The sequence below is a fragment of the Cervus canadensis genome, chromosome 14 (assembly GCF_019320065.1).
Source record: "Cervus canadensis isolate Bull #8, Minnesota chromosome 14, ASM1932006v1, whole genome shotgun sequence".
Classification (NCBI taxonomy): domain Eukaryota; kingdom Metazoa; phylum Chordata; class Mammalia; order Artiodactyla; family Cervidae; genus Cervus; species Cervus canadensis.
In genome coordinates, this window is record NC_057399.1 from 23,653,660 (window position 1) to 23,679,556 (window position 25,897).

The following is a 25,897-nucleotide window of genomic DNA, read 5'->3' on the forward strand; positions in this document are numbered from 1 at the left end:
ATGTCATCAAAGCCAAGACAGAAAAGTTTCAGAAATAAAGGACTGGCTTATAATGCCAAAAGTAAGAAAAGTATGAAAGAGAGAGAAAATGAAAATATGACAAGCTGGAAATCTGTGGTCCATATCTCCATATTGATTGACATACTTATGAATATATTATTAGGGTAAATTAAGCATGTGCCACATTTATAATGGGGGAGAAAAACCTTTAAATAAAATTTTTAAAAAGGTTCCACATGCATACCCGTGGCTGATTCATGGCAATGTATGGCAAACCACTACAATATTGTGAAGTAATTAGCCTCCAATTAAAATGAATAAATTTATTTTAAAAAAAAGTTCCAGCTGACACTGGCAATTTTTTTGCCTGAATAGCTGGCTCAAATTGTCACTACTGTGAGTTCCCATTTCCCCCGGTGGACTCCATGTTTTGAATGATTAGAACTACCAGGCTATATTTAGAAAATAATTATCAATATGTTTTTTTGCTTTTGACTAAGAACATTATGTAAGTATGACTAGTGGGAGCTAACAGTCAGCATGATGTATATAAAATCAGCATAATATAATTTCAGCCTAAAGTAAAAACTTGGCAGAGCCTATGCAGTCTAAGGTAAGTTTGAATTGTCTCATCAAGTTTGTAAAGTTTTTCATGAATCTGCATTATTACCTTTGTTGGTCCCTAGAATCAGGAGTTCCCTAAGATGGATGTTTTTTAACCCATCTGGGCTGGATGAAGCACAAGCTGGAATCAAGATTGCCAGGAGAAATATCAATAACCTCAGATATGCAGATGACACCATCTTTATGGCAGAAAGTGAAGAACTAAAGAGCCTTTTGATGAAAGTGAAAGAGGAGAGTGAAAAAGTTGGCTTAAAGCTCAACATTCAGAAAACTAAGATCATGGCATCTGGTCCCATCACTTCATGGCAAATAGATGGGGAAACAGTGGAAACAGTGGCTGACTTTATTTTTTGGGGCTCCAAAATCACTGCCGATGGTGATTGCAGCCATGAAATTAAAAGATGCTTACTCCTTGGAAGGAAAGATATGACCAACCTAGACAACACATTAAAAAGCAGAGACATTACTTTGTCAACAAAGGTCCGTCTAGTCAAGGCTATGGTTTTTCCATTAGTCATGTATGGATGTGAGAGTTGGACTCTCACCGAGCACCGAAGAATTGATGCTTTTGAATTGTGGTGTTGGAGAAGACTCTTGAGAGTCCCTTGGACTGCAAGGAGATCCAACCAGTCCATCCTAAAGGAAATCAGTTCTGGGTGTTCATTGGAAGGACTGATGTTGAAGGTGAAACTCCAATATTTTGGCCACCTGCTGTGAAGAGCTAACTCATTAGAAAAGACCCTGATGTTGGGAAAGATTGAAGGCAGGAGGAGAAGGGGATGACAGAGGATGAGATGGTTGGATGGCATCACCGACTCAATGGACATGAGTTTGAGCAAGCTTCGGGAGTTGGTGATGGTCTGGGAAACCTGGCGTGCTGTAGTCCATGGGGTCGTGAAGGGTCGGACGTGACTGAGTGACTGAACTGAACTGAACTGAAGATGGATATTAACCAAGTTCTTATAAAGAGTGACCGTTTTAATGATAATCAATTACCCATTCTTTTGTGGTTCACTGATACAAAAATATAATCAATATGAACCACAAACCAAAGTGGTATGATAATTTTGCCTACAAGTGCTATCATAACTGCAAAAGATAATCTTAAAAGCAAATTTAGTAATACTGTGAGATTCCCCCTTAGCTTTAAGTAAGTAAGACCCTACCTAATGACTCTGTTTTACAGGATTCCATGAAATATCTATGTCTTCATAGTCTCTTAAATGAATGGTTTTCCATCTTCAGCATTATTGCTTCTGAAATACCTAGAATGTTTTTGTTTGGAACCTTCTGTTTTAAGTGTGCTATACCATCTTCTGTCTAAGATTTTTCTAAGAAATTCTATGCTTATGAATACTTTCTTAATCTGTTTGGTCTATAAGGCTTTGCAGAAGTTTCAGTGCTGTAAATCTACACTTCCCACTGCTTAAATCTTCATACTCTTTGAGAATGTCCCAGTTCAAAATGATGTCAGATTGTCTTCTGGAACATTTTATGAAAGGGAACAGGCCCAAGAAACAACACATGACCAATGATCTCCTGACTCTAAATGTCTACTTCTGACCTCTTTTCTTGGACCTGCTAAATGGGCAGATACCCTGAAGACAAATCACAGTGATAATATTTAATTCCTGGCAAAGAGCTGGCCTTCCTCATTTGAATAGCACTTGGATGGGGAGGTAATAGGGTAGGGGGACAAGGAGGTGGAGCAGTTAGGCTGCTGGTCAAAAATAGAGAGAGGCCCAGTCTTGCCCAAAGTACGGGAGGCAATCTGAATGTTTGCAATGGGAGATTAATATAAGAATCCAGGACTTTATCATCCCCATGTCAAAGAATTCAGGCAACAACTGGATCTTTCAAAGACAGAAGCAGGATCTACAGAGAGTGCAAAATAGGTTCATGGAGAGAGTGTTGGGCTTGAAATCAAAATTCTTAAATTTTAACTCACTGTTCTCCATGGTTCTGTAACCATGAACACATCACCTAACCTGAGATTCATTATCTCGGTCTATAAAACATACTATTTGGAATATATGTGTTCTAATCTCTCTTCCAACTCTACCTAATGTAGCAAAGTGAGAAACAGACACACAGTAGACAGATTTGGAAATAAGGCTGGAATAAAGAACTGTGTGCCAAGGTTCATTCACTCTCAGGGCAAGATGACAGAGGTAGGTAAAGAGTGGCTGTATTTCATGTTCCAGCATTGAAGCACAACTCACAAAACCTTAAATGTCAGATTCTAAGCACATAAAAAGCATGCAGAGACGAACTTCATTTTTTTCCCACCACCCAAGGGTGTCAGGATCTTGCTGCGCAAATTCCTGGGATCGCTTCACAGCCCAAAAGATGAGGTATCCACTCCCGCCAAGTGTTAGAAACACGAAGAAGTTAGCAAGAAACCTCAGGAATCTGATCAAGTGGATGTTTTCTTCTACTTGGGCTGCTCTTTCTTCTATTATAGCTTCCTGTACCCGAGGAAAACAGGAAAAAAAAATTATCTGATCTACAAAAAATATCATGAACTTAGGAATTATTTTCACAAACATTAGAATGTGAGGAATGAAAATGTAAACTAAATCTGGGATTCCACAAACCAGGTGAATATTGCCAGCAAGTGAGAAAATGTAAGAGAAAAAAGGAAGAATTCTTACAAACTCTGGCTGATCTAATATTAAGACAGCCTTCATTCTAGAGTCTCTTCTAGTATGGCTTTTTAAAACAATTACAAAATAATACTTTAGAGTTATTTTAAATATTGAGCTAATGTATTCCTGTAAATAATAAGTGAGCATTGTTCTATTATTTAAAATATTTGATTCTGATTACTAATGGTTAGCTATTCCAAGCCAATGGTGTTTTATTACCAAATTTAGAGAGAAATAGTGCTATCACAAGTCATTAATCATTTTCCAGTCATACTCAGAACCCTGCCCAGATCCTGGTAGGAAGAAATGATGAGTTAATCTTTCTTTTAATTGTCAAGATACTTTGCTATACATACCATTTGGAATGATTCTAATTTTACTCTTATAAATACCAAGAAAAGGCTCTTGAAGTTGGTATCTTTACCTTAAAGTTCATTGTAATAGAATTGAATTTGTTGTCTGCTGTTTCAGGGTTGCCAATAAGGTAGTCCCAGCTAGTGAACACCTTCCAGCTAAAGTTGAAAGTGTTATCATCACCACCTCCGTCATCACCAAATATTTTTGGTCATCCTATGCAAACAGGAGGTTTAATCCAGCAGCCAGAATACAAACAGAAAGGGAGAGATTAGGGAATAGCAAGACATCATAATTTTAGGGATATTGGAGAAGCAATATCAAAAAGACATATACTTTCAATTGTTTGTTCTAATAACCAGAAAAGTTTATTTTTAACAAAATTTGGTTTGTTTTAACTTTTTAAACTTCATTTTCTAGGCTTTCAGGATTAGAAAACTACTAAACATTGATGGTTTTAACAATTAAACAGGTTATATAAAAATATGTTTTTATTTGTTTTCCTAAACTGTTTTCTGAGGGTCATATACTGGACTCTGAACCTTTTATGGGACAAGGATCTCTTTAGAAACCTGATGAGAACCACTGGGCCCCTACCCAGGGAAAAAATATGTATAGGCTCTAAAACGGTTGTACACAATTTTAGTTGGTTTACAGTTGAAAGCATAGGGATAGATTAATCCAGGTCAGATCAGGAAACTTCTTTATAGGTTTCAAATCCTCTAAGAATCTCCTCCCAAAGAGTGATTACACTGAATGCATGAAAGTTTTCCATACTCTACAACTCTTGACCAAAAATCAAGATTTTTATACAACTTTAATGCCAAGTGGTTACATATATTCTAATAACTTATGTTTAAAAAATTGTTTTTTGCTTGGACCATTTAAAATACATTTACTTAAAGGTTTATTTCAGTGGTTAAAAATCTATATCCAACTTACTTCACTTCCTTGTTTCCCCTACCACCATAGATAGCAAAATTAAAACTTTATATGATACATATTACAGAATGGTCCTATAAGGTTTTGGCTTTTTACAGTGCTGTGGAATTAAAAAGGAAAGGAGAATGAGGACATAAAGATGACATTATAGTTTGGCAGACATCTCTCAGGTCATCTAAATTCTATAGGACTGTTAGTCCTATCTCTTACAGAGGTTTATATGTTTCAAATGGGCTCATGTGTTTGAAAAATAACTAAAAATAATTATTACTTACCAAGCTATTATTACCTGGTAAGTAATAATTATTACTTACCACATTATTACTTATTCTACCACTTTACCCTCTGCAAATGTTATTTATGTGTATTATCATATTTGTCCTTCTTAAAAACTTAGTGAGAGGTCAAGGTAGTTGATACTGTTCTCTGTTACAGATGAGGAAGCTGAAGGGTAAAATTATGAAGTGATTTCCTGGACATAATTCAGAAGTAAATCACAGAGGTTGGTCAAGAGCTCAGTGTTTCTGACTTCACTCTTATACCCAAGCTAGGACAACATGAGATATGTTGAACCATACACGATGCCTTTTTGTAGGTTGAAAAGTGTTGAAATCAAACATTCCTAATGATTTAACCTAGGGAGAAAATTATTTTTTTGATTCAGATGCCATCATTCCTTTTGTGCATAGTCATTGAGCAAAGGGCAGGGTCTCAGGTAAAACTGATCACTTGACAGACGATTTTGCATGGACCTTTATCACTGGCAAGATTCTATACCTGAAGTCAGCCTCCCAGAGAAGGGAGCTCAAGCTTGACAAGCAAACTGGGGACATCTAGCACATGGGAATTGTCAAGAAAGGGAGTGGAATACTAAACGCATAAGGAAGGATACTGAAGACAAACTCCACGAACAACACATTTTTACTGAGATGGCCCTGATAGCTATAAAATGTTCCATGTACAGCTCCATCCCTTGGCTGCAGAGAAAAAAAGTGTACATACTTAAACAAAAATTCTTCCTTTTTCAAGGGGGCTATAGTTTTGAACAACTGTATCTCAAGCTATCTCAACATATAATTTGCAAGGAAGAAAGAAGTGGAGGAAGGACGACGAATGATCAACCATCTCGCCTTGTCAGGGACTGAGTGGTTACCCAGGACAAAAGATTTTCAGTGCTAAAGCCGATGGAGTCCTGGGTCAACAAAGTTAGCCATCCTATCTTAAAATCTCAAAGTACTTTCTTGTATATCTATCTAATTTTCCTTCCAATTTCCCCACTGGTGTTGGTTTAGCTGCTAAGTCGTGTCCAACTCTTGTGATCCCATGGACTGTAGCCCACCAGGGTCCTCTGTCCAAGGGATTCTCCAGGCAAGAATACTGGAGTGGGTTGCATTTCCTTCTCCAGGTGATCTTCCCAACCCAGGGGTCAAACCCGGGTCTCCCGCACTGCAGGCAGATTCTTTACTGACTGTGCTACCAGACAAGCCAATTTCCCCATTAATTAATCAAAACAGATATCTGCCTCCCTTTTATGGATGAGGAATCTGCAACAAACAGTATGAGCAAGAGGACAAAATCCCGCAGTTGCCTGGTTGACTTTAAGTACTCAGTTTTAGTTTCACTTCATTTGAGGCATGTGTCCCATAAAGCCACTCATGTTTATTCCAAGAATGTATTTGTTTGGCGCTGGTGGGGAGCAGGGGTGGGGGCGGGAGATGATAAAGATTCTGTACAATCACTTATATCCCACCAATTGTTTTTCTACCAAGTTCTGCCCCCCAGGACTAGGAGCAGCTAGGAGTCATAAATGGCTTTGGAATTGTCTTGCCATAAAGGCCAGTGAACTTAAACCACTTGCCAATCATGTAGTGAACAACCAAAGCTCCCCTGCCAGAGGGAGGAACCAAAATCATGCTGGTTTAGATGGCATAACATGGATGACTTTGAGGGTGAAATGTGGAACTGGTGCCCTGCAGGTATCCTAAATGGCATCTTTGAGTTAATTCGAAATAGCTTCCATTTCCCGGAGAGCTGCACTAGCCAGTAAGTTTGCCATCAGCAATATGTGGTTACTGAGCACTTAAAATGTAACTGGTGTTTCAAAGACTTAGTACCAAAAAAAGACAGAAAATATCTCAATAATAATTTTAGATTGATTATATGTTGAAGGAACAGTTTTGATATATAGAGTTAAATAAAATATATTATTAAAATATATTCTACCTATGTATTTGTTTAGGATAGCTGCTGGAACATTTAAATTGCATGTCCCTTGTCTTATATTTCTTTACATAATGCTGTTCTAGATGCTTCATACTCATCTGCCAGAAATTATAATAAATGTACAAATCTATTAATGTACAACTACATAACCATGCATAACTACCTTACTGTGAGGGCTATCATATGACCTTACTTCCTATCATGCTGGCTTTGTTTGGTTTTTCAGTAAGCCTATGAATTATAATCCTAATAAAACAGTTACATTAGCACATGCCAGCCATGTTCTAAGTGCTTTGAATGTATTAAAGCATTTTGTCATTTTGTCCTCATGGCCATTCTAACATCAAGGTGTTATTACACCTCTCTCAGAAATAGGAAAGGGTTTCCATGGTAGCTCAGCTGCTAAAGAATCTGCCTGCAATGCAAGAAACCTTGGTTTGATTCCTGGGTTGGGAATACCCCCTAGAGAAGGGATAGGCTACCCACTCCAGTATTTATGGCTTCCCTGGTAGCTCAGACAGTAAAGAATCTGCCTACAAAGTGGGAGACCTGGGTTTGATACCTGGGTTGGAAAGATACCCTGGAGGAGGGATGGCAACCCACTCCAGTATTCTTGCCTGGACAAGAATTCATCTCTCCACGGACAGAGAAGCCTGGCAGGCTACAGTCCATGGAGTTACAAAGGGTCAGACACAACTGAACGACTAAGAAACTAGGCACATCACAGAAGCAGGAAAACAGAGCAGTTGAACAATTTGTCAGAGTTCTTTTATAATGGGCTAGAGCAGGTATTTGAATTCATGAAGAATGGCTCATGGCAACCCACTCCAGTATTCTTGCCTGGAGAATCCCATGGACAGAGGAGCGTGGCAGGCTACTGTCCATGGGACGATAAGAGTCGGACACAACTTAGTGACTAAACCACCACCAGAATGGCTCAAGAGACCATTAAAGTATATAGCCTCTGAAGAGTCACTAAAAGAAGCTGAGGAATTGGACATCCATAGATATGCTTCCTCAGGGAAAATGGAGACTAAAGGACTGATTTGAAATGATACTCACAAGGCCTGTGTGATATAATTGGTAACCTTGACTTTAATCCTGCCAAATCTAAATGGCTAAAAGACCAGAAATATGTTAGACTTTTTGGAATGAGGTACTATTTTAGCAGGTAGACAGATAGTTTACATACTTAGGGTCTCTGATTACACTTGGACAAGTAGATAGAGATTTTGGATACAGGGTCTCCATTAAGGCCTTTTTCAAGTTCTGAAAGGGCTTAAAAATCTAAACGTGATAGTTTTCTCTGGAGAAACCAATAAGTTGGGCAGGGACAGGACGCAAAGCATGTTTCAGACTGCGCCAGAGAGCTCCCGCTCAAGAGGACTTGGACCCTCAAGTAAAGATCCTTCCCTGCAATGAAGCAAAAGCCCAGTTTACCTTGTGCATAGTTAAATAAAAGGGAGACTTCACTGAGATGTTTCAACACTTCTGCTAAACTGGTTCAGAAAATTAGCTAAAAGTTAGGTTATTCATAGCCCTAAATGACTGTGCGAGCTTTCTGCAGTGTCTTCAAGTGAGGTTTTAACAATATATCTCAAACAGGGGGTAAAAATAAGCTGCAGTTTCACCAGTTCCCCCAATGAAATTCTTTCCCATGCTCTAATAAATCCTCCTCCACGATAAAATATGATTACACAGTTGATCATGACGATCTCATTGAGGGCCATTTGTTTCTGCTGTCTTACACAGCTGAAATTTTTTGGATGAGTGATTATTTTGTTTCTTGTGGGTGTTTTGCTGTTGTTTTTTTTAATGAACAGAGAACAACAGATTCTGCCTGTTGAGCTGATCCTGCAAGTCACAGACCTCTCTGCATGCTAAAGAGGGGTCAGCAGCTATTTTCCTGTCTTGTTTGCAACATTGACTTACACCTTAAAATTATACAAAAGAGCACAATTTTAAAATATGCTTAACCACAGGATAGGCACACAACCATCACTGTGACCCAGTGATATGATCAAAGGCTTGCCCTTGTTTTCAATCCTTTTGTTTGGGAGATGTAGTAGTCTAACATTAGTACAGGTATTAAAACCACATTTTATCTCTTATATACTCTGCATTCTCTAGACATGAAACAGAAAAAAAAAATCCAATTCCCAAATTAACTTTCCCATTTGATTCCAGCAATCATTGCTTGCTTCCCAGGAGACCAACGAAACTTACGCTTTAAGGACAACCAGAAAACTGTATCCAATGCACATGATCCCCACCAGAAAATAGGAGAGTGGCAGTCTGAAATTCATCCATCCAATTGTTCGTTTGTTGTCGTAATAGCCATAAAAGAGGACGGAATATTGAGCCAAGCCCTAAAATCCAACAACAAAGGCGCTTAACAGATGCTGTGAAGAGCAACTCAAAGAAAAAAAATCAACTTCTAAGAAGAATAACAAAACGACATTAATTCTCAAACTTGGGAGATGGCTCTGACATGAGCCCTATTGTTTTGTTTCATGGAGTGACTGTTTCAGCTGCCAGGCTGACTGACAGCCTCTTGGTTTACTTGAAATTCAGGGACTTTTAAATAGATCAAATTTTTAACCAAATATAGGCTTGCTCAGCTGTGGAGCCATTACCATGAAATGCCCATTGATTGAAACATCAAAACACACTTCATGGTGTCATTAGATTTACAATTTTAAGAGCTTGCTTAATATTGGGGGGGAATCTGAAATGTGCTTCCTCAAAGTTTCATGGCAGGTTTCCATTTTCAGTCACCTAAGCCACAGTTAGATTTGTTCTCCATAAGCTACAGAGGCCATGTCTCAGCTCACACTTAGCAAAAACAAGGAACAGATGAGATGACATTGGAACCAATACATACAACCTTCTATTCATCAAGACTATTATCCCCAAATGAGTATGTTTATTCATACAACTACATGCTCTTTCCCAAAAATTATCTGCCAGGGTTGGCATCACTGTCTTCCAAAGCCAACTAAGTAACTGCTCTCTATACATAGAACATTGCATATTTTGATGCTGTTTCCCTTATAATATTCTTCATCTTTCTCTCCTCTCATTCCCTGTGTTCTTCAGTCTTAGTTTGGAGGCTTTGTTTCTGTATTACTATCCATCCACTTCCCCCTCTTCTCTCTGGCAATAATTTAAAACTACTATGCTTTGTGAAGTGAGAGGATAATTGCAGTAATAATATCAACCAATAAATTTGACTGAGCAGGGACTTCCCTGGTGGCCAGTGGGTAAGAATTGCCTGCCAGTGCAGGGCACATGGATTTGATCCCTGCTCTGGGAAAATTACACATGCCAGGGAGCAACTAAGCCTATGGGCCAAAACTACTGAGCCTAGAGCTCCCCAGCAGGAGAGGCCACCACAGTGAGAAGCCCGCACACCACCACAAAGGCAAAGTACAGCCAAAAATAATAAATAAATCATTTTTTAAAATAAATAAAAATAAACTTTATTGAGCAGTTAGAGTTGGCTGAATAATTCACCTTACAGAATCCTCACAAGCACCCTCTTGAAGTGGCTCCTGTTAGCGGCAATCATTTTCCTCTAGTTTTTTTACTTTCCACATAGAGAAAACAATTAAGTGCAACACTCCCAGCCCCTCTCCACTGCCTCATACCAGCTCCAGGGAGGAGAACCTCATCTGGTCTAGGACAGCTGGGTAGGACACTGTTCTGCAGCTCACTTGCCCATGAAAAGATGCACATTCTTCAATATCCCAGCTTTAACAATGATAAAGGTGACATGTTGACCTCCATCTGTCTGTTTGTCTTATTTCTGGTTAGTTTACAACCCGAGTTGACAACGCATGTGGTATTATTTACCATGACTCTCCCCCTGCAAAAAGACACTATAGTTTTATATCTACTTTGCAGATGAAGAAACTGAGTTTTAGAGAAGTTAAGTTACTTGTCCATGTTCATGCAGCTAGTAAGCAACGGTCTGAACTTGACCTGGGTCTAATTTTAAATCTGTATACTTAACCACTGTGCTATACTGCTTCTCCTATGTTCTCTTTGCCTACCAGGCCTTGCATCATACTAATGTCTTATCTATCCAGGAAAACAATGAAACTGAAGCCTCAGGACCCCTGGATTGGTTCAGAGTGGCTCCAGGACCCCTGGACACTCCTTTTGAAAAGATTTCAAAGCGCCTCATCCCCATCCTTGAAAGGCCTCATTCTCACTTGTATAAACATTACAAGCTGACTTCTTTTTCTAACTCATAACAACAGTACTGGGATTAAAACCCACCTCCAAAACAACATAAAAGGAGAAAGGAGATATGTAGCAAACATCTGGTGAGCTTGTTAGGTTAGCACAATAGCTACCAGGGCAGCTAACTCATCTAGCATATGTATTACTCAGCATATGTTCAATGGTGGCACTACATAAATATTAGATCACAACCAAAGTGGGTAAGGCCCCTTTTTTTTGAATCCTGATTATTTCACAAAGGTTTCTTCAGTTGGCCTATTTCTACCTATGCAGTGAAGCATGCAAATGAAAGAGGAGGTACTATTGAAGAGCACAATTTTTAAAAGCTTTATCCAGTCCCTCTCAGTGGCATATTGAGGGGTGGTTTTAAACATGCTGAAAGGCTTAAAAGAAGATTCCCCCTTCCCTTCCACCCTATGGGCCCACCACAAGCCATACATCTTTCCCTTTCCCTTAAAGCTCCAACAGCAGACATCTGGAAGTGACTAAAATAGCAATGACTCCTAGCCTAGCCAAGGTTCCATTCGGTTTCCATGTCAGCACACATGGCTTTTCCTGTGGGAACACTCTTCCATCCCCAAATCTGTGACAGAGAAACCACAGTCAGAGCCAAGTTTCAAATGAGCACAGAAAATTCCTGTCCAATTCTGGGTTCCATGCTTGCACATCATCTACTAAGTCTCTAATTTTGGTCTGAATGCCATGCTGCTGGTGGTCTAGAGCATAGTCACTGACACACATCTACGAGAATGTTTTGATGTTTTGGTCACAGGTAATCATGTACTTATTTATCTAACTAATTTTTAATGAGAACATATTTCCTAAATGTTATACATAGATGGAATGGGAGACTGGATTACAGAGACCCTTAAGAAAAGTTCTACATGCAAATCCCTTTTAAACCATACTGGCTTCTGTAAAGAAAAATTCCATTTCCCTTTTGTGTCATGATCCACAACTGACAAAAATGGTGGAACTTCTAGATCATATGCCCAACACCTATTACACATCTCACTCCATTTGAATATTCCACAGGAATCTTGACTGTAGTACATTTTAAAAGTTCTCCCGCATTTTAAAAGCTTTTCCCTCCTACCTCAGGAAATGAGCCACCAACCCACGATTACCTCGGCCAGAAACTTGGACATTTTCACATCTTCCCATGTTTGTACCCGTACGATGCATGCAGCCACTCACTAAGCCCTTAGTTTCTGCCTCATTGCCTTATCTGATACTCATCCCTTCTCTGTATACCACCACCATTCACAGGACTCCCTGCCTTCAACTTATGAAAACAAACCCATACCATACTCACAGAGAGTCTTTTAAAGGGTAACTCTGACCATGTTTCTATCCTAATTCAAAACTGTCATGTTCTCCACTGCCTAGTGAATAAAGTCTGAGTCTTCAGCATAATGAATGAGACTGTCCTGCCTGATTATACCCTTGTTTTTCGTATGGCACTCATCTTCCACCACTCTTCTCTCTCCTTACATACCAGCTTGGCTGAATCACTCACAGATATTGAGTGCACAGCACTGTTTATTGCCTCCATACCTTTGTACATATTGATCCCTCTGCTAAGAATATTATTCCCTGTTATTCTCCCCATTTCAGAGCCCAGGTTATTCCTTCTGTTTCTTTAAAATAGGTGAAAATACCTTTGTAAAGGCTTTACTGACCTCTAGACCACAGCCAGGTGTATGAGGAAATGAACGATCGTTTCTTTCATTTGCACAAAGTGCCACTAGATGAACTTCACCCCATCCCTCCTCTAGCTTTTTACTCACTCCACCCCAAGGAAGATATAGTGACATCTCTGATAGGTCAATGAATTAACTTGGCTCGCCTTTCAAATTTAGAATTCAGATGAAAAACAGGGTTACTGTTTACTGGATCCTCTAAGAAAGCCAGTAAACTGAATCCCAGTAAACTCCAACCCTGAATCCTCCTTCATTATGCCTCCATATGCCCAGGACACACATCTGTGAGCTTGAGATTGTCACCTTGTATGGCATTCATTTGTTTGCATGTCCAAATAGACCATAATGTCCCTGTGGACAGGGAGTATATATCATCTTTGTATTTCTAGCATCCCACACTCATCTTTGTGGAATGGTTAAATGAACAGAGAAATTGTTTCTGGTAGTCATTAGCAATCCTCAGTTCAGTTCAGTTCAGTTCAGTCGCTCAGACTCTTTGCGACCCCATGAATCACAGCACGCCAGGCCTCCCTGTCCATCACCAACTCCTGGAGTTTACTCAAACTCATACCCATCGAGTCGGTAATGCCATCCAACCATCTCATCCTCTGTCATCCCCTTCTCCTCCTGCCCTCAATCCCTCCCAGCATCAGGGTCTTTTCCAACGAATCAGCTCTTTGCATGAGGTGGCCAAAGTACTGGAGTTTCAGCTTCAGCATCAGTCCTTCCAATGAACACCCAGGACTGATCTCCTTTAGGATGGACTGGTTGGATCTCCTTGCAGTCCAAGGGACTCTCAAGAGTCTTCTCCAACATCACAGTTCAAAAGCATTAATTTTTTGGCAACTCAGCTTTCTTCACCGTCCAACTCTCACATCCATACATGACCACTGGAAAAACCATAGCCTTGACCAGACAGACCTTTGTTGGCAAAGTAATGTCTCTGCTTTTTAATATGCTATCCAGGTTGGTCATAACTTTCCTTCCAAGGAGTAAGTGTCTTTTAATTTCATGGCTGCAGTGAAGCTCCTTCAAATTATCATCTAAACCACCCTTTTCTATCATTCTGCTCTCTACTACTCATTTTAATAAAATAGAGTAAATCATTCAAGACAGAAACATGAAAATAATGATCTTATGTTGGGATTAAATGAGTCAAAACACCAAGAAAATATCTGACAAAACTCTTCAATTTTTCCTACTGTCTAATTGCCTAAAACTCTTATAATAATGAGACAATCCCGGTGCTATAAAATGAGAGGCTACATGTGATTTCTTTCTACATAGGAAAAACGATCTTTTATTTCACAAGAGGAGATTAAAGGGACTATATTATGGGGTTTTGTTGTTCTATATAAATCTGTCCACTACTTCTTTAAAGTCGTGAAATGTCAAGTCATACATGAAAAGTGATCCGGTAGTTGTCTAGACACAGGTTGCACTGGGAACACTTTAGTATTACCTAGGATTTAAATATTATCTTAGTATTTAACAAGGAGTTTTTGAGGAAATAAAAATACCCCCAAAATGTAGAGGAAATATTGAAATGACTTAGAAAAAACTTAAATTCAGAAGTTTTAAAATCCAGTATGAATAGCATACATTTTATTTCAAATATTTAAGATTATCAAATGCAAATAATTTCAAGTATAATATATAAGCAAATAATATCCATAAGTGATATATGATGATGAAATATCAGATAGAGTTTTTACTGATTTCAAAAGTTTGTAAACTTAAGTAATCTACTTGTCGCAGCTGAAGTATTAGACTCATAACTTGGGGTTGCTTGTTATGTTACAGAATATAATTTAATAGGTTGTAAGGTTCTAATCTAACTCAATAACTCAGCCTTTCAGCTGAATTTACCAAGCTCAGCCTATTAGGTTGGTGCCAATATTTAGATATCAGCAAATTCCTCCCAGGTAAACTGAGCTCTTCTAAACAATCTTAGTCTCTCACCTCTGGACATATTGATAGACTCACCTTTGATCTCCTCACATCAATTTTGCCTTTCTCCAATCTGCTGATCTCTTCAAAATCCAAGTTTGATAATGTCACTACTCACTCACCACTCAAATTATTTTCAATTACTCTGAGAAAAAGTAAAGTGTTATGGTCTAGATTCTAGATGGTCTCACATGCTTTAATATCTTTTTATCTCTCTAACAATATCTGTCCCTGATGCCCCTTCACATTCTCAGCTTTAGTTTCACCAGCCTTCATTCTGTCCTTTAAATAAGGCAACCCTCTCTCATCACAAGACCTTTGCAGATGCTGATTTCACTGCCTAGAACATCTATTCTCTCTGGTTCTTCAAAGCCCAATTCAAATGTTACTTTCTCAGAAAAACTCCTGCTCTTATCTACCTCCCTCTCTTAGGCCATAAACCAAGTTTCCTGATACATGTTCTCTTAATACTGTTTAGCTTTCTTTCATAGCACATGGAACAGTTGCAATTACATTTATTTTTATGATTATTTGATTGCAGAGGTTTTGTTGGTTTTTGTTCACATTTGCTTAATGCCTGGCATACTACCTGGCACCTGGAAAATCTTCAATAAATGTTCACTTAATTAATCAGAAGAAGACTTGTTTCTGTGATCGTTTCTAAAGAAGAAAACAACATTTTCATGTTGTAAGTATAGTATTAGGATCATAGGCATTCCAAAGTTTTGCAAAAAGAAAGTTCGTCTTTTGTTTGGCAGATACAGCTTAAAGGAGATGCTGAAAACTAGGAGTTGTTGCTGAAGCAAAGAAAGAAGATCCCAAGGAATCAGTTCTCCAAATTCAGGAGAACAAAAGGATACCAAGAAAGCTAAGAGTAAACCCAAGGATCTTTCCTATTACAGGCTATAAAGGTGTCATAAACAAGTCCAGAAGTAGTAGGTTAAGAAGCCTATGAAGCAAGAAAAAGACCTATGAATGGGAGCAGAATTTGATATGCCTCATTTTAAACCAACCCTAATGAGCCTGTTGAATCAGAGAAACCTGCACTGGACATTGAGGAAGTAAAGCAAATGTGGGAGCCAGGAGTGGACAGCCCTCAGATGCTGCCAATCCCAGCACCATATGCCTGAGCGGCACCTGCTTCTGTTCAGTGCAGCCGTCATAAGAGTTTCATCAAGTCCACAGGTGAGAGGATGCGCACCCGTCCAACCTGAGGATCTCCATCCCAGGGAAGAGCCGTATCTCTGGATGGACTTGGGAATTCGTAGGTGGCTTAGCAGCCTGGCATGGGTAATACTTTTGCCCTCACTGGGGAATTATTTATGTTCTAGGAGTTCAGAGTCTGCTGAGTCAGCTTTGGGCCAGGCTGAGACAATAGCCTTGGCTAAGGGACCATGCCTTGAAACTTGTTGAAACTGAGTAATCCCAACATGGGCTTCCTTGGTGGCTCAGTGGGTAAAGAATAGACTGCCTGCAATGCAGGGGACACGGGCTCAAACCCTGGGTTGAAAAGATCCTCTGGAGAAGGAAGTGGCAACCCACTCCAGTATTCTTGCCTGGGAAATCCCAGGACAGAGGAGTCTGGTGGGCTACCCGTCATGGGGTCTCAAGAGTAGACACCATCAACTACAATAGAGCAGCTGCTAAGACCTCCTTCAAAAGACAGTGACGTGGATAAAGGGAGACAAAAAATACAAACGTCCAGTAATAAAATAAGGAAGTCATGGGGATATAACATACAGCATGGTGACTGTAGTTAATAATATTGTATTGCATATCTGAAAATTGCTAAACAATCATGGACAAAGTTGCTTACCATTTTAGTAAACAGAGGACAATGCAGCCATCAAACCATTCGCTGCTGCAGGTACCCTCAACCATACACTTTTAAGACAATTCAGGAGAGAAAAATAGGATACCACTCCTAGATATTTAAGAACCATATCAAACGAATCATTTCAATGAAACCAGACTCGCATCTTCCTCTTACAAACAAATGCACTAAAATTATTAACTTGAGAGGTTTGTTTTTTGTGATTAGCAGTAATCCTTTTATGTTCCACTATATGGGCTATGTTTTGTTTTTGTTTTTTCCCAGTAAAGACTCTCATATATCCCGACTCTTCCCTTACCTCTTTGGAACAATCCCTTAGAGCGATCTGAGAGACTGCCACCCCAGGCTATGAACCTCAGTAAAGCCACCGAATAAAGCACAATTTTCAACTTTCAGGTTATGCATTGTTTTCAGTAGACAGAGAAAATCTTAAAATTTCTCATCACAAGAAAAACAAATTCTGTAACTATGTTATGTACAGTAAGAGACATAACTAGACTTATTGTGGTAACCATTTGCAACATATATATAAATATTAAATCATGATGCTATATACCTTAGAATGAATATAATGTTTTAGTCAATTTTACCTCAATTTTAAAAAGGGGAGCTCCCTAAAAACAAAAGTGCATTTGAACTACTGAAATATTTCTAAAGAAAGGATGCATCATTCCATATGTGAATCACAAAATATCTCTTCTAAGTGTGGCTGGTACAGTAAGAGATGAAGGAACTTCAAGAACTGAGACTGTCTGAGAGGATACTCTCGCTTTAGATCACTACTTAACAGAAACATTAATGCCAATAAAACAAGGACCTGAACTGCTGTTTATTAACATTTAGACTGTGACAGTCTCCTTTGAGGATAAACCTCAAAAATGAGATGTGGCAAAAGTGGGCAGAAGGCACAGGCTTGGGATGATATATTAGAGTAAAACAAACAATTTTACATTGTCAGCCACATTTTAGTTTGAATTTCAAAATTTCAATTAAAGAAGTTAATTATCTGTGCCATCTTTGGGAAACCAGTGAATCTCCCTGAGTCCCAGTCTCCTCAAATATAAAAAGATTATTGATCTTCATTTTGAAGGGTTGTTATAAAGATAAAATTTAATGTATGTGCCTGTTTAATACATAATGGATATAAACTCTCCTCTCCTCTCCACAGCCCCCATATCTATGATGACCAGGGGGAAAGGGAAGACAAAGTTTGACTCATCATTTATCTCCATCCACAATGTACAAAATGCCCTCAAGCTGGCAAGCTAAATGCATTTCCCTTTACTCACAACGCAAATCTTTACCCACATGATCTCACTGTCTGGTAACAGCTCAAGCTCATTCCAAATTCCACCTCAGTTCCTCCCTTTCTCTCTCACAAGAATATCAAAGCTCTATAGTCTCTTCATCATTCCTACATCATTCTGTGTCTCCAAATATCATGCCAAGAAAGACATCCTCTTCTTACTGACTTAAACCTGTTCTTCTAGTTCTATTGCTTCAAATAATACTATTTCTGTCAATTTGATTCATAATATCCATATTATACCACCTTCCTATTTCTTACTATTTTAATAAAATATACTTTCCTCTTACCCAGTAAGACCTACCACTGGGTATATAATAAAAATAAATTAAAAATTGGTGCTTTGTAAATGGTGACTTCGAGAATCCATAAGACTGGCTGGCCTTGCATGAATCAAACAGTACTCAACTGCTATTAATTAAAGGGAATTTGGATGACCTCCAAGGGGATACTTCTGAGTGAGGAGGGGGAGCATCCAGAGAGACATTCCAAGGTTCTAACACGAACTCAACAGAGAAGCAGCTCCCCACAAATTTGCCATCTCCACCTGAAAATTTTCTGATCCTTCCCAACTTATAGGGTCTTCTACCACAAGAGGTCACGCTTGCATCTATTTTCCAGTGTTCTATAAGTTCATTCTGCTTTTCTTTACCTGTGTCTATATGACACTGCTTACCTAATCTGATATATTAACATTTTTAAATGAAGGGAAAAAAGCTCATGTTCTGATTAGACCATTTAGGCACCAGTCATCTCTATCCTGGGCCTAAAACTTTTTCTCCTGGCATCTCTGGGCTCTTTGGAAGTACAGAATTCTGGGTTTCCAGGGACCGAAAAGGACATCTGGGCAAAGGTTTCCGCCATGGTACTATGATAGATGAAATAGTGGGCTGTCCAGTTAGATCACTTGATAATACAGAGAGGACATCTCTATCAGGTAACTGTTCAGAGCAGCAAGTAAAGAATTCAGGCAAGGTTAAATATTGAACCTTTTTACTTGAGAAGCTAATTTAAGAATTGCATGTTTATTACAAAAGGTAGAAATGGGATCCAACTGCTCAACTCCTTTTTCCCTTGCAAGACACAACATTAAATGGAGTCAGTCTGTGTTCCAGAAACTGTCAATGAGAAGGATGTTGGAAATGATGACAAAAAAAGGACTGATGTGATACAAGACAGAGAAAGAACACTAGATTAAGAGGCTTTTATTAGCCATAAGACCTTAAACATGCTTCTATGACTCAACATTTCCCTAACTTTATAATGTGGGACATGGGATAAAAAGTCTCTATGGGATTAGAGCTCTCATTCCTCTCTTAAATCTATTCTTTGTGATATGTCAAACAATTGAGTGATCGCAGTCCTCGGAAAAAATTAAGAAAGAAATAAGTGCATACCATCACTTTAATGACTTTTTTTCTTGACCTTTCAATAATCTCTCATGGCCTTAGAATAATTTCTAGGTTGGCCTAAGTGAATATTATAGGATATTCCTGTTTCCATCTTCTTTTATCCATGGTAAATAGTATTTCACCAAACTGGGAACTTCCTTAGTGGTCCAGTGGCTGAGATTCTGTGATCCCAGTGCGGAGGGCATGGGTTCAGTCCCTGGTCAGGGAGCTAGATCTCACACACTGCAATGAAAAGATGCTGCATGCCACAACTAAGTCCTGGTGCACAAATAAAAAATAATACTTCACCAAACCGGACAGGAGAAAGCTGTTGAGGGCAGTAATAAAAATCTTAGAAAGCATACTTTTGCCCAAACCTTTCCTCTAGTCTCCTCCTGTGTTCACCTCCTAGATTCTCTAGTCCACTCCCTAGCAACTCTCCCGGCGCCACCTTCCTCTTTGTCTTTCTCAGTTAATTAACACCTCTAAAGTCTCAAACAGACATTGTTTGCAAAATGGACATTGTTTCGTTTCCGTTACTTGACAAATTTGTAAGTGTAGAAACTTCAAAAATATGTGTTTAGAAGTCAAAAAGCCTTTTATTCATACTTTTAGTTCTTCCTTTCCCTGATATGACTAAAACATCAGAAAATGCCAGTAATATTATTAGTTCTTGGTCTTATTAACCAGACTGGAAGCTTATTATGTTACCAATCCGAGGAAGAGAATGAGAAATAAAAATAGTATGTGGGAGGCATAGTAATAAATTAATTGAAATGTAAATGAGGGGGAGGAGAGAGAGGGAGAAATAGAAGAAGTAGGAGTACTAGAAAGGAGAAATAAAGATAAGAAGTCAAATCTAACTCAAAGGCCATATCTTCTCTGAAACCCAGGCACGCAAGCGAAATAAACAACCTGCTTCCTCAGGGCTCCCCGGTATTTTTTTCTCCTTCATTTTACTAAGTGCAGAACGCATTGTATACTAGTTGCCTGTGTAAGGGCTTTCTTCTACTATCATAGTTACCTTGAGGTCAAGAACCATGTCACATTCATCTTTGTAAAACCAGGGCCTGTTTATATTTAATAAACATTGAATTTAAGTGAAAATTCCAACTGACAGGTGTAAATTAAAATTCCAAAGGCCACAAAGTTGAGGCTGTCACTCTGCTTGTGCTTATTCTATAAATGCCTTGTTGAGTCAGAGGCTGGGAACCTTTCCTAAATTTATATTTCCTGGTACTGCTCACATCAATTAAATTCTTTGGTTCTTATTTCAATGCTCTACAAATCCTCGCCCTTGCTCAGGATTCCCAGGAAACAAGATTCATTAAGTCTCTACGGGTTGAGTATTATGTCAAGGGCTTCAACGAAGATGCAGCAGATGTTATTCCTTCTTTAGGAAACTCAGAATTTAGAGAGGTTGAGGGTAGAATTCAAAACATCTGTGAAATATGCATATTAATAGTATAAATATGAAGACCATTGTTTTTCTCTCCTTCCTTCATTCCCCACTCTACATAAAATTTTATTCTCATTTGCTACCCTTCAAAGATTCCTAATTATTAATTCCCCAATCTCCACCATCCTACCTTCTGATCCTATACACTTCGGAACATCTCTAATCTGGCCACTACACATTTAAGAAGAATGTGTAGAATTGAATCATTGTCACAGACTTGAATCACGCTCCAAAATGAGTTTTCAATAGGCAAAAATGAATCCCTGCCATAATAATCCCCACCCAGGGGAGCTCAAAGTGTAATACTCATTGTAGTGCTATGATTGAATAATGACCGTTTGGGTATCACAATCGAGTGATACTCATTTTCATTTTATATAAAATTCAGAATTTGGTTATTATTTAGTATTTACTATCTAGTTTTATTTAGTATTGACTCTTCAATAATGCTAAATAGACACGTGTAAGAAGAGAAGAAGCTAATACAAAATATCAAAACCTGAGGAATACAACAAGATTTTCCAAAAAGCACCTTTGCAAACTCTTGCTTTGTCCTTTTCCAAACAGAGACAATAATATTTACATGAAGAAAACTAAGATCATGGCACCCAGTCCCATCACTTATGGGCAAATAGGTGGGGAAACAATGGAAACAGTGAGAGACTTTATTTGGGGGGGCTCCAAAATCACTGCTGATGGTGACTGCAGCCATGAAATTAAAAGATGCTTGCTCCTTGGAAGGAAGTTATGACCGACCTAGATAGCATATTAAAAAGCAGAGACATTACTTTGCCAACAAAGGTTCATCTATTCAAAGCTATGGTTTTTCCAGTAGTCATGTATGGATGTGAGAGTTGGACCATAAAGAAAACTGAGCACTGAAGAATTGATGCTTTTGAACTGTGGTATTGGAGAAGACTCTTGAGAGTCCCTTGGACTGCAAGTAGATCCAACCAATCCACCCTAAAGGAAATCAGTCCTTAACATTCATTGGAAGAATTGATGTTGAAGCTGAAACTCCAACACTTTTGCCCATCTGATGCAAAGAACTGACTCATTTGAATAGACCCTGATGCTGGGAAAGATTGAAGGCAGGAGGAGAAGGGGACAACAGAGGATGAGTTGGTTGGATGGCATCACCGACTCAATGGAAATGAGTTTGAACAAGCTTCAGGAGTTGGTGATGGACAGGGAAGCCTGGCGTGCTGGAATCCAGGGGTCAAAAAGAGTTGGACATGAGTGAGTGACTGGACTGAACTTTCATTCAATAATCAATATTCCCATTTAGTCATCTTACCATATTCCTAAACTCCATTTACTTTTCCTTCCTTTTTCTTTTTTTTTTTAAGGGGGCAGAACCCTCTCTCTTAAGACCTTCATTCAGCTACAGAAGAGGGGCCATGGAATTACAGAATACAGAAAAATCTGTCACCGCACAGCTGTGTGGAAATACTTACATTGAAGTCATACAGGACCCCAAAGTTGGCTGCTGATGCCTCCTCAGCCCTGGGAACCGTTTTCCTAGGTAAACTGCCATATGGCAAACCCCAGAGGTACTACATGGAAAAAACAAAGAAAGCAGTTAACAACTGGAAACAAAGTCTGAGCCACACATGTGATCACAAATGGTTTTGGTTAGAATTCTTCTGAAACTTTTTCATGAGGACTCTGCGGGTCTCCATGTGGGGTCCCCTTTTCTGGGAACCGACTACTAAATCCAGAGTTCAGAGCAAAGGGAACACTAAGGACCCTGCATTCTGACTTCAGCAGACCACCAGCAATCTCACCCACCACTGTGCCCAGAGGCTTGCTGAGAGCCCTACTACCCACCACCACTGCCATACTAGTCCCATTTAGGAGGTCTGGAAAGGAGAGAGGTAGCCTTTGGGGGACAATAGTTTTCAAAAAAACCATACTACCCACATAGACAGATGGGAATATCCCTCAGGGGTTGGGGTGGTGGAGAATCTCTCCCTCATGTCAAGGAAGAGAAGAAAAAGGAGAGTCACGCACACAATTAGAGGGTGTCAACTAATAGGGGCTTCCCTGGTGGCTCAGATGGTAAGGAATCTGTCTGCAATGCAGGCCTGGCTTTGATCCCTGGGTTGGGAAGATCCCTTGGAGAAGGGAGTGGCTACCCACTCCAGCTTTCTTGCCTAGAAAATCCCATGGATGGAGGAGCCTGGTGGGATACCATCCACAGGCACAGGGTCACAAAGAGTTTTACACGACTGAGCAACTAACACTTTCACATTTCAACCAGGAGGGAAGACTGCACCCTGACCGTGATGTCTGCTGCATCACTGATTCAGGTTTACTGTCCAGACCTTGTGCTACCAGATTAGAAGACATGTGATTGATTAGGGGTGGAGGAAGTCAGTGATGGAGCAGAGCAGGGAGCAGAGCTCTAGCCCCAGCGTAGCAGATGCTGCTTCTTGTGCAACATGAAAACATCGCTTCTCTGGTGCTGTGGCCGGAGGAAGAGGAAGAACATGGATGGAAACCTAGGTGTAGAGATTGACTGGGCAACGGCTGCGAATCAGCCCCTGCTCCTTCCCTCCACCCAAACTGCACAGCTTCCACAACAGTCCTTCTGGCTTCCTTAGACAGAACAGAACAGAGCGTGGGTTCCACTCATGCTCTCTTTCCCCAGAGTTGGAGGCCACAGAAAACAGAGAAGATTAGGGTCTCCGGTTTGCACAGGGAGCAGGAACTTAGGGCAAAAGGGCAAATGCATCGGAGGAATGCTGAGTAAGGCCAGTGGGTGGAGGCCCCTGAAAAATCTAGCATTGTGGCTGGGAGGCAACCAGTCCTGCCCTCTGTTGGTTTTGTAAAGTCAGCAAGCAGGGAGCCCATCCTCTTCTGTTTGTTTGCTGGAGTTGGTAATTAATGCCCTGAAAACAGGATGCCCCTCAACATCTAACACAACCTGGAAAAAAGCTTCCAAAACCAATATGCTTCCTAGTTCTGGGAACACATCTAACTGAACACGTATTAGCTTCCTGCACCACATATGAATGCTCAGTGCTCAGTCATGTCCTACCCTTCCCAGCCCCATGGACTGTAGCCTGCCAGGCTCCTCTGCCCATGGAATTTTCCAGGAAGAATACTGGAGTAGGTTGCCATTTCCTTCTCCAGAAGATCTTCCCAACCCAGGAGCATCCTACAATTTTCTACAGTTGGAATGAATTAGCAACAACCTTTCATTCCTCCACATGGAGGCAGCATGGTGTAGGGGGAAAAGAGTAAATGCAGCTGATAAGATTCCCTGTATACCCTGCATCTGACACTGAGAAGCATCGTAGTAACTGGTGATAGTTTCAGGTTTCCTTAGAGAAGAGCAAAAACAAAGTTGTGGTTAACTTGAAATAGGTGAAATACATTCTGCTGCATTGCTTAAAGTTTTTGCTTAGGATATGTACTATACTTATAATCTTAGACATCTTAGGACTTTTGATCTAAGTCCACCATCTTCTACGAGCCAGATAGTCATATAACCCCCCAAATTATCTCAAAGATTATAAAACTAGCAAAACAGGGTGCATAAGCTTGTTACATAAGACGAACACTCATTCCAGATCAGCTTTAAAAAATATCAGCTAAGTCCAATCAGCATTATATGACTCAGATTCCACATTTTTAAAATGGAGAAAGAAAAACTCGACTATATTCTACTTTATAAATTTGTTGTGAGGCTCAGTGAGTAAAAGAAGTGAAAGTACTTTACACATTAAAAGCTGAAACTCATTAAGCATGTAAGGCACTGGTATTATTCTTGTGGGGAGGCTTGATACAAAAGCTGGCTCTGATTTGAAACCACAGGGATAAACAACACTCAAAACAATTAGTTTTGGCCATTGCCAATGGTGTATTGAACAAATCGGCTTTTGAGATACTGATATCTGGAAAGATCCTTTGTAGGTTAAGTAAAGCCTAACCCAACTTATGTATGGTAAGCATCCAAAGAAGTCAGAGTCATTTAACTTCTTACGGTTAAGTACACAACCTCAGTCTTGTTTCTTGGTCTTAGTTAATTGGTCTTAGTACAGCCTTGACATACTCCTTTTCCTATTTGGAACCAGTCTGTTGTTCCATGTCCAGTTCTAACTGTTGCTTCCTGACCTGAATATAGGTTTCTCAAGAGGCAGGTTAGGTGGTCTGATATTCCCATCTCTTTCAGAATTTTCCACAGTTTATTGTGATCCACACAGTCAAAATCTTTGGCATAGTCAATAAAGCAGAAATAGATGTTTTTCTGGAGCTCTCTTACTTTTTCGGTGATCCAGCAGATGTTGGCAATTTGATCTCTGGTTCCTCTGCCTTTTCTAAAACCAGCTTGAACATCTGGAAGTTCACGGTTCACGTATTGCTGAAGCCTGGCTTGAAGAATTTTGAGCATTACTTAACTAGCATGTGAGATGAGTGCAATTGTGTGGTAGTTTGAGCATTCTTTGGCATTGCCTTTCTTTGGGATTGGAATGAAAACTGACCTTTTCCAGTCCTGTGGCCTCTGCTGAGTTTCCCAAATTCACTGGCATATTGAGTGCAGCACTTTAACAGCATCATCTTCTGGGATTTGAAATAATTCAACTGGAATTCCATTGCCTCCACTAGCTTTGTTTGTAGTGATGCTTTCTAAGGCCCACTTGACTTCATATTCCAGGATGTCTGGCTCTAGGTGAGTGATCACGCCATCGCGATTATCTGGGTCGTGAAGATCTTTTTTGTACAGTTCTTCTGTGTATTCTTGCCACCTCTTCTTAATATCTTCTGCTTCTGTTAGGTCCTTACCATTTCTGTCCTTTATCGAACCCATCTTTACATGAATTGTTCCCTTGGTATCTCTAATTTTCTTGAAGAGATCTCTAATCTTTCCCATTCTATTGTTTTCCTCTGTTTCTTTGCATTGATCGCTGAGGAAGGCTTTCTTATCTCTCCTTACTGTTCTTTGGAACTCTGCATTCAGATGCTTATATCTTTTGTTTTCTCCTCTGCTTTTTTGCAAAGTTGCATTGAGTAGTATCTTTTTCAAAGCAAACTTGGCAAAATAAATACATGCAACTCACAAGATGTCAAAGTCTTTCTCTTGAGCAATTAATATTGGGCATAGGGGCCACCTTGGGAATCTGATAGAATCTGTGAACCTTTCCACTTAGAAATGTACATTTAAACATGCACACACATTTTATTTATTATTTCAGGAGGCCACGTACCC

The 25,897-nt window shown here is 39.6% G+C and overlaps 2 protein-coding genes across 2 annotated transcripts in view; one reads left to right on the plus strand and one right to left on the minus strand.

Annotated features, from left to right (window-relative positions):
- Positions 1-25,897, plus strand: part of LOC122453369 (60S ribosomal protein L7-like) — a 683,417-nt gene that overhangs the window by 598,325 nt on the left and 59,195 nt on the right. The gene's annotated exons all lie outside the window — the stretch shown is intronic.
- The window catches only part of TMC1 (transmembrane channel like 1), a 103,620-nt gene that overhangs the window by 37,823 nt on the left and 39,900 nt on the right, over positions 1-25,897 (minus strand). Inside the window, 5 exon segments of the mRNA XM_043486403.1 lie at positions 2,898-3,092; positions 3,697-3,825; positions 3,827-3,842; positions 9,018-9,160; positions 22,140-22,238. Of these exon segments, the coding sequence (XP_043342338.1) occupies positions 2,898-3,092; positions 3,697-3,825; positions 3,827-3,842; positions 9,018-9,160; positions 22,140-22,238 (582 nt within the window).